This window comes from Pseudophryne corroboree, chromosome 7 (genome assembly GCF_028390025.1).
Source record: "Pseudophryne corroboree isolate aPseCor3 chromosome 7, aPseCor3.hap2, whole genome shotgun sequence".
Taxonomy (NCBI): Eukaryota; Metazoa; Chordata; class Amphibia; order Anura; family Myobatrachidae; genus Pseudophryne; species Pseudophryne corroboree.
The window spans coordinates 435,838,532-435,852,748 of record NC_086450.1 but is presented as its reverse complement, the minus strand read 5'-3'; the positions used below and the strand labels follow the sequence as shown (position 1 = coordinate 435,852,748).

Genomic DNA, 14,217 nt, shown 5'->3' with positions numbered 1-14,217 from the left:
GCAGCATACTTGCCTACCTGACCCTCTCCATGAGGGAGAAAATGCTCTGTTCCGGGACTTTCCTGGTAATGTATGATTGCCATCACCTGTGGTGAGCTAGTAGATTGATTGATAAGAAAGGTGTTTCACCACAGTTGATGGCAATCATACATTACCAGGAAAGTTCCGGAAAAGAGCATTTTCTCCCTCATGGAGAGGGTCAGGTAGGCAAGTATGACCTGCAGCAATGGGAAAGTGACATACCTGAGTCACGCCAAGACCAATGCACATTTGAATGAAGCCTACTAGGAGTAAATGCCATACCTGAGGCACACCACGATCAATGTTCATGCAGCAGAGGTTCCCAGAGATCTGCACTTCCATGAACATTGGTTTAGTTCATAAAATGGCTGCATCCACCGTACGAAAGCAACCAGTGACAAGCAGAAGACAATGCACACAAAACCACAGGAAACTTAGAACTTGAACCCACTGCTGCCCCAGACTTATTTCCACAAGCACCCAGCTAAGAGAACGTCACCCACCTGCTCATGGTACTCGATTCCCATGCTCAGCGTGTTTATCAGGATGGCTATCATGATCCCACGGTTGAAGTACTTGCTGTCCACGATCCTTTTCAGACGGTTGGTGAACTCCTCCCAGAGTTTGTAGATCTTATTCCCCCCTTTTTTCTTGATCTTCCTCCCTCTCTGCACCTGGTCCCTTAGGTCCCCGTGCCTTAGGTCTTCCGTGAACTCGTACACTCCGTTGGCATCGGACTCGCAGCTCTCAGAGTCGCTCAGCTCCAGCTCTGGGTTCTCCAGGAGATTGGCGCAGTAAGAGCACTTCTGGAGTTCGCAGATTATCTGGCTGGGCTGAGGGCTCGGCAAGGAGCAGGGGACACTTAGGCTGGATAATTTGCTGGTACTTCTGCAGAGGCCTAGATGTAGAAAACATAAAAAGTGAAAATGGAGAAATACGAGTTTATGATGCACACACGCGTTTTACCCAAACACACGCGTTTCACCACCTAAGCCCCAACAGTGATGAATATAGCAGACAAAAGATTAAATGATTTGCTTCCAGCAATGGATGGTTAAGACATAATGATGCATAAGTAAAACATAATAAGAGTTTGGAAAAATAAGATTTTACTTACCGATAAATCTATTTCTCGTAGTCCGTAGTGGATGCTGGGGACTCCGTCAGGACCATGGGGATTAGCGGCTCCGCAGGAGACAGGGCACAAAACTAAAGCTTTAGGATCAGGTGGTGTGCACTGGCTCCTCCCCCCATGACCCTCCCCCAAGCCTCAGCCAGGACACTGTGCCCGGACGAGCGTACACAATAAGGAAGGATATTGAATCCCGGGTAAGACTCATACCAGCCACACCAATCACACCGTATAACTTGTGATCTAAACCCAGTTAACAGTATGACAAACGTAGGAGCCTCTGAACAGACGGCTCACAATAATAACAACCCGATTTTTTTGTAACAATAACTATGTACAAGTATTGCAGACAATCCGCACTTGGGATGGGCGCCCAGCATCCACTACGGACTACGAGAAATAGATTTATCGGTAAGTAAAATCTTATTTTCTCTGACGTCCTAAGTGGATGCTGGGGACTCCGTCAGGACCATGGGGATTATACCAAAGCTCCCAAACGGGCGGGAGAGTGCGGATGACTCTGCAGCACCGAGTGAGAGAACTCCAGGTCCTCCTCAGCCAGGGTGTGCCCCTGACCAAGTAGCAGCTCAGCAAAGTTGTAAAGCCGAGACCCCTCGGGCAGTCGCCCAAGATGAGCCCACCTTCCTTGTGGAATGGGCATTTATATATTTTGGCTGTGGCAGTCCTGCCACAGAATGTGCAAGCTGAATTGTACTACACATTCAACTAGCAATCGTCTGCTTAGAAGCAAGAGCACCCAGTTTTTTGGGTGCATACAGGATAACAGCAAGTCAGTTTTCCTGACTCCAGCCATCCTGGAAATCTATATTTTCAAGGCCCTGACAACATCTAGCAACTTGGAGTCCTCCAAGTCTCTAGTAGCCGCAGGTACCACAATAAGCTGGTTCAGATGAAACGCTGACACCACCTTAGGGAGAAACTGGGGACGAGTCCGCAGCTCTGCCCTGTCCGAATGGACAATCAGATATGGGCTTTTGTGAGACAAAGCCGCCAATTCTGACACTCGCCTGGCCGAGGCCAGGGCCAACATCATGGTCACTTTCCATGTGAGATATTTCAAATCCACAGATTTGAGCGGTTTAACCCAACGTGATTTGAGGAATCCCAGGACTACGTTGAGATCCCACAGTGCCACTGGAGGCACAAAAGGGGGTTGTACATGCAGTACTCCCTTGTCAAATTTCTGGACTTCAGGAACTGAAGCCAATTCTTTCTGGAAGAAAATCGACAGGGCCGAAATTTGAACCTTAATGGACCCCAATTTGAGGCCCATAGACACTCCTGTTTGCAGGAAATGCAGGAATCGACCGAGTTGAAATTTCTTCGTGGGGCCTTCCTGGCCTCACACCACGCAACATATTTTCGCCACATGTGGTGATAATGTTGTGCGGTCACCTCCTTCCTGGCTTTGACCAGGGTAGGAATGACCTCTTCCGGAATGCCTTTTTTTTTTTTCCTTAGGATCCGGCGTTCAACCGCCATGCCGTCAAACTCACCCGCGGTAAGTCTTGGAACAGACATGGTACTTGCTGAAGCAAGTCCCTTCTTATCGGCAGCGGCCCTGAGTCATCTGTGAGCATCTCATGAAGTTCCGGGTACCAAGTCCTTCTTGGCCCATCCGGAGCCACGAGTATAGTTCTTACTCCTCTACGTCTTATAATTCTCAGTACCTTTGGTATGAGAAGCAGAGGAGGGAACACATACACCGACTGGTACACCCATGGTGTTACCAGAACGTCCACAGCTATTTCCTGAGGGTCTCTTGACCTGGCGCAATACCTGTCCAGTTTTTTGTTCAGGCGGGACACCATCATGTCCACCTTTGGTCTTTCCCAACGGTGCACAATCATGTGGAAACAACTTCTCGATGAAGTCCCCACTCTCCCGGGTGGAGGTCGTGCTGAGGAAGTCTGCTTCCCAGTTGTCCACTCCCGGAATGAAAACTGCTGACAGTGCTATCACATGATTTTCCGCCCAGCGAAGAATCCTTGCAGTTTCTGCGATTGTCCTCCTGCTTCTTGTGCCGCCCTGTCTGTTTACGTGGGCGACTGCCGTGATGTTGTCCCACTGGATCAATACCGGCTGACCTTGAAGCAGAGGTCTTGCTAAGCTTAGAGCATTGTAAATTGCTCTTAGCTCCAGTATATTTATGCGGAGAGAAGTCCCCAGACTTGATCACACTCCCTGGAAATTTTTTCCCTGTGTGACTGCTCCCCAGCCTTTCAAGCTGGAATCCGTGGTCACCAGGACCCAGTCCTGAATGCATAACTGTGGCACTTTAGTAGATGAGCACTCTGCAGCCACCACAGAAGAGACACCCTTGTCCTTGGAGACAGGGTTATCCGCTGATGCATCTGAAGATGCGATCCGGACCATTTGTCCAGCAGATCCCACTGAAAAGTTCTTGCGTGAAATCTGCCGAATGGAATCGCTTCGTAAGAAGCCACCATTTTTCCCAGGACCCTTGTGCAATGATGCACTGACACTTTTCCTGGTTTTTGGAGGTTCCTGACTAGCTCGGATAACTCCCTGGCTTTCTCCTCCGGGAGAAACACCTTTTTCTGGACTGTGTCCAGAATCATCCCTAGGGACAGCAGACGTGTCGTCGGAGACAGCTGCGATTTTGGAATATTTAGAATCCACCCGTGCTGTCGTAGAACTACTTGAGATAGTGCTACTCAGACCTCCAACTGTTCTCTGGACCTTGCCCTTATCAGGAGATCGTCCAAGTAAGGGATAATTAAGACGCCTTTTCTTTGAAGAAGAATCATCATTTCGGCCATTACCTTGGTAAAGACCCGGGGTGCCGTGGACAATCCAAACGGCAGCGTCTGAAACTGATAGTGACAGTTTTGTACCACGAACCTGAGGTACCCTTTGTGAGAAGGGCAAATTTGGACATGGAGGTAAGCATCCTTGATGTCCAGGGACACCATATAGTCCCCTTCTTCCTGGTTCGCTATCACTGCTCTGAGTGACTCCATTTAGAATAGGTCTCACCGAGCCGTCTGGCTTCAGTACCACAATATAGTGTGGAATAATACCCCTTTACTTGTTGTAGGAGGGGTACTTTGATTATCACCTGCTGGGAATACAGCTTGTGAATTGTTTCCAATACTGCCTCCCTGTCGGAGGTAGACGTTGGTAAAGCAAACTTCAGGAACCTGCGAGGGGGAGACGTCTCGAATTTCCAATCTGTACCCCTGGGATACTACTTGTAGAATCCAGGGGTCCACTTGCGAGTGAGCCCACTGCGTGCTGAAACTCTTGAGACGACCCCCACCGCACCTGTTTGTACGGCCCCAGCGTCATGCTGAGGACTTGGCAGAAGCGGTGGAAGGCTTCTGTTCCTGGGAATGGGCTGCCTGCTGCAGTCTTCTTCCCCTACCTCTATCCCTGGGCAGATATTATGGGGACGAAAGGACTGAGGCTGAAAAGACTATGTCTTTTTCTGCTGAGATGTGACTTGGGGTAAAAAAGGTGGATTTTCTAGCTGTTGCCGTGGCCACCAGGTCCGATGGACCGACCCCAAATAACTCCTCCCCTTTATACGGCAATACTTCCATGTGCCGTTTGGAATCTGCATCACCTGACCACTGTCGTGTCCATAAACATCGTCTGGCAGATATGGACATCGCACTTACTCTTGATGCCAGAGTTTCGCATATATAGAAATGCATCTTTTAAATGCTCTATAGTCAATAAAATACTGTCCCTGTCAAGGGTATCAATATTTCCAGTCAGGGAATCCGACCAAGCCACCCCAGCGCTGCCCATCCAGGCTGAGGCGATCGCTGGTCGCAGTATAACACCAGTATGTGTGTATATACTTTTTAGGATATTTTCCAACCTCCTATCAGTTGGCTCCTTGAGGGCGTCCGTATCTGGAGACGGTAACGCCACTTGTTTTTATAAGCGTGTGAGCGCCTTATCCACCCTAAGGTGTGTTTCCCAACGCGCCATAACTTCTGGCGGGAAAGGGTATACCGCCAATAATTTTCTATCGGGGGAAACCCACGCATCATCACACACTTCATTTAATTTATCTGATTCAGGAAAAACCACATGTAGTTTTTTCACACTCCACATAATACCCTTTTTTGTGGTACTTGTAGTATCAGAAATATGTAACATCTCCTTCATTGCCCTTAACAAGTAACGTGTGGCCCTAAAGGAAAATACGTTTGTTTCTTCACCGTCGACACTGGAGTCAGTGTCCGTGTCTGTGTCGACCGACTGAGGTAAAAGGACGTTTTAACGCCCCTGACGGTGTTTTAGACGCCTGGACAGGTACTAATTGGTTTGCCGGCCGTCTCATGTCGTCAACCGACCTTGCAGCGTGTTGACATTATCACGTAATTCCTTAAATAAGCCATCCATTCCGGTGTCGACTCCCTAGAGAGTGACATCACCATTACCGGCAATTGCTCCGCCTCCTCACCAACATCGTCCTCATACATGTCGACACACAAGTACCGACACACAGCACACACACAGGGAATGCTCTGATAGAGGACAGGACCCCACTAGCCCTTTGGGGAGACAGAGGGAGAGTTTGCCAGCACACACCAAAAACGCTATATTATACAGGGACAACCTTTATATAAGTGTTTTTCCCTTATAGCATTTTAATATATATATATACATATCGCCAAATAAGTGCCCCCCCTCTCTGTTTTAACCCTGTTTCTGTAGTGCAGTGCAGGGGAGAGCCTGGGAGCCTTCCCACCAGCCTTTCTGTGAGGGAAAATGGCGCTGTGTGCTGAGGAGAATAGGCCCCGCCCCCTTTTCGGCGGGCTTCTTCTCCCGTTTTTCTGAGACCTGGCAGGGGTTAAATACATCCATATAGCCTCCAGGGGCTATATGTGATGTATTTTTAGCCAGAATAAGGTATTATACATTGCTGCCCAGGGCGCCCCCAGCAACGCCCTGCACCCTCCGTGACCGTTGGTGTGAAGTGTGTGACAACAATGGCGCACAGCTGCAGTGCTGTGCGCTACCTTCATGAAGACTGAAAAGCCTTCTGCCGCCGGTTTCTGGACCTTCAATCTTCAGCATCTGCAAGGGGGGTCGGCGGCGCGGCTCCGGGACGAACCCCAGGGTGAGACCTGTGTTCCGACTCCCTCTGGAGCTAATGGTGTCCAGTAGCCTAAGAAGCCAATCCATCCTGCACGCAGGTGAGTTGAACTTCTCTCCCCTAAGTCCCTCGATGCAGTGAGCCTGTTGCCAGCAGGACTCACTGAAAATAAGAAACCTAAAAACTTTTTCTAAGCAGCTCCTTAAGAGAGCCACCTAGATTGCACCCTGCTCGGACGGGCACAAAAACCTAACTTGGGGAGGGTCATGGGGGGAGGAGCCAGTGCACACCACCTGATCCTAAAGCTTTAGTTTTGTGCCCTGTCTCCTGCGGAGCCGCTAATCCCCATGGTCCTGACGGAGTCCCCAGCATCCACTTAGGACGTCAGAGAAAAATAAACGTATTTCTTAAAGAAAAGCTGCTTAAGTGATGAAACTCTACTGGAAACATTTATAAATAATTATAATAACGCTTCAGGAACCTGTTTATTTCAGAGGCTGTGATAATCTAAGGAAACGTATTTCACTATGTGCAATATAACAGGAACAGGAAGTCTTGCTGGAATATTAACTAAACAAGAGGAAACCTACATACAGTAAGCCTATTATGGAGGATTACAGAAGGCAATGGCTTGCATTTAGCTAACGAGCAAGGATAAATAGAATTCAAAATAATTAGTTGTGCACTCACATAATTATTTAAACATGCCATTTTTTAGATTATGATCGTGGTATAAGCATCTTCACAAATTGTTTTTAGTTATTATGTATTTTTGTTGGGGGACAAAAACTTTTCAGTGGTCACTTAAGTGCATGCATGCATGTCGGAGCTAATGTGCTCAGTGCATGTTCTCACTGGAGGTTGTCCCTGCTTTCTGTCCTCTAACATATTTTCTCAGGCTGTAGTTTGTTCACGAAGAAGCCTCAATACATGGGAGGTAGGCCCCGTCCTCTCCATCAGTGTGGCGGGGAGAGTGAGTGAAGAGAGGGGGCTGTGTATTGGGGAGAGTGAGTGAAGAGAGGAGGCTTTGTATTGGGGAGAGTGAGTGAAGAAAGGGGGCTGTGTATTGGGGAGAGTGAGTGAAGAGATGGGGCTGTGTATTGGGGAGAGTGAGTGAAGAGAGGGGCTGTGTTAATTGGGGAGAGTGAGTGAAGAGAGGGGGATGTGTATTGGGGAGAGTGAGTGAAGAGAGGGCCTGTGTATTGGGGAGAGTGAGTGAAGAGAGGGGTCTGTGTATTGGGGAGAGTGAGTGAAGAGAGGGGCTGTGTATTGGGGAGAGTGAGTGAAGAGATGGGGCTGTGTATTGAGGAGAGTGAGTGAATAGATGGGACTATATTGGGGAGAGTGAGTGAAGAGAAGGGGCTGTGTATTGGGGAGAGTGAGTGAAGAGAGGGGCTGTGTACTGGGGAGAGTGAGTGAAGAGATGGGGCTGTGTATTGGGGAGAGTGAGTGAAGAGAAGGGGCTGTGTATTGGGGAGAGTGAGTGAAGAGAGGGGCTGTGTATTGGGGAGAGTGAGTGAAGAGAGGGGCTGTGTATTGGGGAGAGTGAGTGAAGAGAGGGGGCTGTGTATTGGGGAGAGTGAGTGAAGAGATGGGGCTGTGTATTGGGGAGAGTGAGTGAAAAGAAGGGGCTGTGTATTGGGGAGAGTGAGTGAAGAGAGGGGTCTGTGTAATGGGGAGAGTGAGTGAAGAGAGGGGTCTGCGTATTGGGGAAAGTGAGTGAAAAGAGGGAGCTGTGTATTGGGGAGAGTGGGTGAAGAGGAGGGGCTGTGTATTGGGGAGAGTGAGTGAAGAGAGGGGTCTGTGTATTGGGGAGAGAGTGAAGAGAGGGGCTGTGTATTGGGGAAAGTGAGTGAAAAGAGGGGGCTGTGTATTGGGGAGAGTGGGTGAAGAGGAGGGGCTGTGTATTGGGGAGAGTGAGTGAAGAGAGGGGTCTGCGTATTGGGGAAAGTGAGTGAAAAGAGGGGGCTGTGTATTGGGGAGAGTGGGTGAAGAGGAGGGGCAGTGTATTGGGCTGTGTACAGGTGGCTGTGTATTGGGGTGTTATAAGGGGGCTGTGTATAGGGGACAGTGAGTTATATAGGAGCTGTGTATTGAGGATATTGAGTTACATGGGGGGGGGAGCGTATAATCGGGTGTTTTAACAGAGGAGGAGGCCCATGTGCAAACTCCAGTTGGGGCCCCTCCTCTTCACGGCACAGTAGTCTCTGGCATTTTGCCTGAGTCTACTGCACATGCGCAGGTCTCCGGTAACATGGTGCCCACCATGTTCAGGAGAATAAAACCTTATTACGCATGCGCATCAGCCATTTTGCCAGTAATTTTTTACCGCGACTGCAGATCCAATGAGGGACTCTGGAAATGTACGTTAAAAACATGGGTGTGGTGCACACAGGCCTATGGGTCCAGGGGAGCCTACACCAGACCAATTATAAAAACGCCAATGTGTACAATGTCGGACTGGGTCATGAAGGGCCCACCAGGGGAATACAGTGATAGGGCCCATACTTAGGGGTGTGGCCAGCAACCACAGAAGCTTGGCTATCCATTAAAGAGTGCATGGTCTGGGCCCCTTTATAAATATATATAGTAGATATACTAGTGCACACATGATAATGTGCCAGATTAATAACAGCAATGCACTGTAGATAATAGTTCACCATAGTCCTGTGCAGTATAATGTAACATACAGGATGTACTGTATAATGCATAATTCAAGTGTACAGTCTGCAACCAGATTACTAGAGGAAGGGGAGGGGGCTCCGCCAGTGGGGCCCACCAGGGTTTTTTTCCTATACCCCAGTCCAATTATAGAGGAAGAAGAGACAGCAGTATCATCCATGTACCTATTATATTCTCCCTGTACTAAGCAAGGGGACTTAGTCCTAACGAGACTAGGGATGGCCATTGACCATCGATGATTCAAAATCATCAATGGTTTATGGCCGATGTAGAATACTTTTGCTATCGATGAGGGAGAACCAGATGGCTTCCCTTCATCGATGGAAAAATATAACCAAATACTTTATATTTTTTTTATGTGGTGCCGGGATACGGAGCATAGCTCCACCCCCCAGACACCCGCTAAGCCCCGTCCCTTATTTTTTTATTGGTCCGCAGACCATCCAGTACCTTTCAGTGGTGGCCATTGAGTGGTGCAAACCATCGATGGATCACCATAGATGGTTTGTGTACCATCGATGGTTTTCATCAATGGCAACCATCCATGGACACCCCACCGATGGCCATCCCTAAACGAGACCTTTAGTGAGCCGTGGTTTCACACTTCAACTGCAGTGACATTGATAGTGCTGTCTGTTCTTCTACCTCATAATAACCAACATAGTGACTAATTACTGTTTATGTATATGGTACAGTATACAGTATATTTTATGTATAATGATAAAGTAGGAGCAAAAATGTACCCTGGTACATAGGCAGGGACAGTGCCTGGTAAACGGGACAGTTGCGATGACCCTAAGCTGCCACCCACATTTCCAGATACAAAGTCTGAGCTTAGCAGCGCGGGTGGATGCAATTATTGAGACGCAGAGAAACATATTTGTACACCAAAGTAGCTACAATGTGACTGCTCACTGGCCTATGTACTTCTGTAACCGAGGCTAAGTGGTTGTTAGTAAATAAATACATGGGCGAAATTGCTGAATGGAGACAGTAAATGTAACTGTGATTGCTGTGGGAGATTATTGCTGACACAGCCACAGACGCCACTATATTCACTATACATTTGCAAATCAGTCCTCAGCTTTCATCTGAGCATATGTGCTGCCAATGAGGAGAAGAGAATGGCAGCTTATAGGTGCCATCCCTGAGGGAAACAGAAACACTGAAAAAGCAGAAAAGTGCTTTGAAACTTGCTAAGCTTTAATTTTTTTTTAGTTCCTGCAGAAACCGCAGAGTACAAGAGGGCGGCCATCTTATGTACCCAATTTATTGCATGTTTTTTTGTGCTTTATGGTACAAGATGCTTGGCGCAACTTATGAACCATGCCACAAATATCCCATTTCATACTTTTACTTCTTTTTTACACCATAGACTACTGGGACTTAGAATTCATACTTTTCTCCCAACCGCGGCAATGTAAATTTGCTGCATAGCATTGCTACATTATATCAGTGCCTGTGTATCAGATACAGTAAGCGTAGTTTTGGCACTGCTACAGCACACAACTCCAGTAGTGGTGTAAAGGGTATGCGTAACCTTCGCACTAGCACGATCTGAAGATATATGTATATGGACATATCGTATGTCAGCATGTAAATAAAATAGTATTACAAATAGTAATAGTAATAATTTAAGTACAAAATAAATCGTAATACAGGGAGGGAAAATAGGTTTGTTCTGCTTTTCATAGCTGAATCACACACAGGAACAGTTTCAGTGTGAGGATGGTTACCCACTGGCTTTAGGAAAATGGTGACGGGACACTCTGTAATGGGGTATGGGTCGATGGGTCGACTCAACTTAGGTCGACAGTCATTGGGTCGACCATGATAGGTCGACATGCGTTAAGTCGGCAGGGTAACTAGGTCGACATGGTCGTTAGGTCGACCTGTACTAGGTTGACAGGTGAAAAGGTCAACATGATTTTGTGGAATTTTTTGGGTGTCGTTTTCTTCGGAAAGTGACGGGGAACTCCAATCAGTGCACCAGTGCACAGGTTGCCGTTCCAATCGTACTCCACATGGATCGTCAAGTATGGAAAAATAAAAAAAATGAAGAAGAAAAAAGTGAAAATCTCATGTCGACCTTTTGATCTGTCGACATAATGACCATGTCGACATAGTTACCCTGTCAACCTAACGCATGTTGGCTTATCATGGTTGACCCAATGATTGTCGATCTAAGTTGGGTCGACCTAACGACCATATCCCCTGCAATTACCACTTGCATTGGGGGGGGTGGGGGGGGGGGGGACTTGCCAGCCTCACATCTGCCCTCTTTATGGTAAATTGGATTTAATACTGGTACGTAGAGCACTATTTTATTTAATCACATTATACAGTTTTGAGCCACCTGCACAAAAACGAGGCAATGCTTAGAAGGCCTGTTGTTTTGTTAAGAATGCATTCTCAGCTTTCAGTACACCATATGCTGACATTTGATTATACTATAGAATTATACATGCGGGATTGTGCTTGTAGCGTTCTATGGTGGTCATTCCGAGTTGTTCGCTAGCAGCTTTCGGTCGCTGTGCAGCGATCAGGCAAAAAAACGGCACTTCTGCGCATGCGTATGCGGCACAATGCGCACGCGCGACGTACTATTACAACAAACGATGTAGTTTAACACAAGGTCTAGCAAAGCTTTTTTGTCGCACTGCTGGCCGCAGAGTGATTGACATGAAGTGGGCGTTTATGGGTGTCAACTGACCGTTTTCAGGGAGTGTTCGTAAAAATGTAGGCCTGCCAGGAAAAACGCAGGGTGGCTGGGCGAAGGCAGGGCGTGTTTGTGACGTCAAAACAGGAACTAAACAGTCTGAAGTGATCGCAAGCGCTGGGTAGGTCTGAAGCTGCACAATTTTTTTTTAAGCCGCTCTGCGATCCTTTCGTTCGCACTAAGCTAAAATACACTCCCAGAGGGCGGCGGCTTAGCGTTTGCACGGCTGCTACAAACTGCTAGCGAGAGATCAACTCGGAATGACCACCTATGAAAAGTGAGAAGGCAAGGTTTAGCAGCCATTCTACTATCTTAAAAAGACACAAAAATAACACTGTACCAGTCTAACCGCCCCTGACACAATTTTGTCTCATGCTTAATGGTGAAACAAACTTGTTCTACTGTATGCAGGGTTCTAAAACAAAAAGGGACATAAACAATGTAACTGGCATATTTTCAGATGGGTACACATCCTATATCTGTCTGAGGATCTTCATGGCTTTCCAAAAGGGAAAAATATAAAAAGAAAGGTTTGCTAAAAAGTTGCTAATTTGTAAAAAAAAAAAAAAAAATGAAAATACCTATATGATTAACCTAATAAATTACATTAGCAGAGCAGTGTGTAAGTAGCGGGTGACCCTGCTACCTCATTGGTAGATATGAACTTGGCTAAAAATGGTGTCCCCATGCTCACAATGAAGATGCACTACATTTAAAGAGGGAATATTGGTTTTCTAAGGAGATTACAGATCTGTGTATTAAGATAAGACTAAAGGTTTCAGGTTATTTAAAGAATAACTGGTGCAGGGCTTCAGATGACAGATGAGGCGGCGGCCATCTTGTGTGCTCTGAGTCCGTCTCTGCACCGGGCTTTCTGACCTCAAACCGCTTATTCTGAGCTGCCTGCGGGGACATAATTGATGGCTCCTTATACATTTTTCATTGATTTTAAGAGTTTAATATTAATGTCCTTTTTTTTTCTAGAGCACCTAAAACCAGTTATCCTTCACATTTGATGGTGAAAAACCTTTTCATCTGTATAATTAAATGACTTGGGTGGTAAATGGAGGTGCTGTGCTGATAAGTTTAACTATCGGAGTACATCTGGGTAATTAGGTATAACACTTTTAAAACTTATGATATGTATATTTTTAATATTTAGTTCTGTCAATTTAGTGAAAATAAACTGTTATATCCGGATAGATAGAGAGATAGATAGAGAGATAGATAGATAGATAGATAGATAGATAGATAGATAGATAGATAGATAGATAGATAGATAGATAGATAGGCCACATTATGCCGCGTTGCGCATTGTGGCAGCGCCAGGATACACTGCCTCCCGCAGCAACATCATGCGAGGACACATCTGTATGTCTTAGTTCCATGTAGTATTTATCTAGCAAACTGCCTCAACTGGTACTCTCGTGTGTAGGATGAACAATACAATGTTCTTGTAAAGTGTTCTAGGTTCAAATCACAACAGGATTCTGGAGAGCTGTAGAAGTGTGTCTTTACTAACTGCAGTCACGCTGAGCAATGGCTGTATAACAAACACTTCCTGTATAACAAGGGGACAGCAATGATTCACCTTTCACCATCCACATACAGCGTACGTCTTCAGTTCTGATGATTTGTAAATATCCTGCATCTCGCATTAGTATTCTGTAGTACCCCTTTTATGTAACATCTCTGCCAGACATTGCTTATTCAGCCCAGTGTAACCTACTTAGTGCGCCCAAAATGGCTGCCTCACTCGGTACCTTCGTGGGTAGAATAAATAATCCTCTGAATTTATGACTTCAATCCTGTATTGTGTTCATTGTTTTCTGTATTTTCTGCAAATCTAATCCTTCGGTTTATGTTCATGGTTCCTGTATTTACCGTAAACCTAAATCACTGTATTTGTTCATCATTTCTGGAAAGTGCATGGAGTCCTTTTGAAGAAAAGCTCGATATAAATACAGTTGTTATTATTATTATTATTATTATTATTATTATTATTATTTTAAGACTTGCTTTCGAATGGAAATACTAACACTTGGAAAAAAAAAACTGGAGTATTATATGTCCAGCATTCATATCATGTTGCAGGGATATATCGCCTTTCATCCATCAATGAGCCTCAAATCCATTTTGGGTCCATAAATGAATATGCGTGGCTACCTTGGCTCTGCAAAATGGCTACACATATCCATTTTGGTAAAAAATTATGGGGCCTATTCATGAAGCAATGAAAAGAGTGGAGAAGTGAGCCAGTGGAGAAGTTGCCCATGGCAACCAATCAGTGTTGAGGTAACATTTATAAAGTGCATTCTCTAAGATTACACGAAGCAGCTGATTGGTTGCCATGGGCAACTTCTCCATTGGCTCACTTCTCCACACTTTTCACTACTTCATGAATAGACCCCTATGTCACATTGCTTTATCAGAGGATGAGGATGGCCCATAAACCACACAAGCCAGTGAGAATACCTCAGCATCCAATCAGTGGCTAATTGGCTGCAACGTTCAGCACTCCTTGACATCAGAACCCCAATGGACCAAAGCAGGAATGACACTGGT

General features: G+C 46.2%; 1 protein-coding gene across 4 annotated transcripts in view; it reads right to left on the bottom strand.

Moving 5' to 3' along the window:
* CACNA1H (calcium voltage-gated channel subunit alpha1 H) overlaps positions 1-14,217 on the bottom strand; it is a 638,058-nt gene that overhangs the window by 235,977 nt on the left and 387,864 nt on the right. For all 4 annotated transcript variants that reach the window (XM_063934881.1, XM_063934879.1, XM_063934882.1 and 1 more), the window contains exon 8: positions 525-919. In XM_063934881.1, the coding sequence (XP_063790951.1) occupies positions 525-919 (395 nt within the window). The remainder of the gene's footprint in view (positions 1-524; positions 920-14,217) is intronic.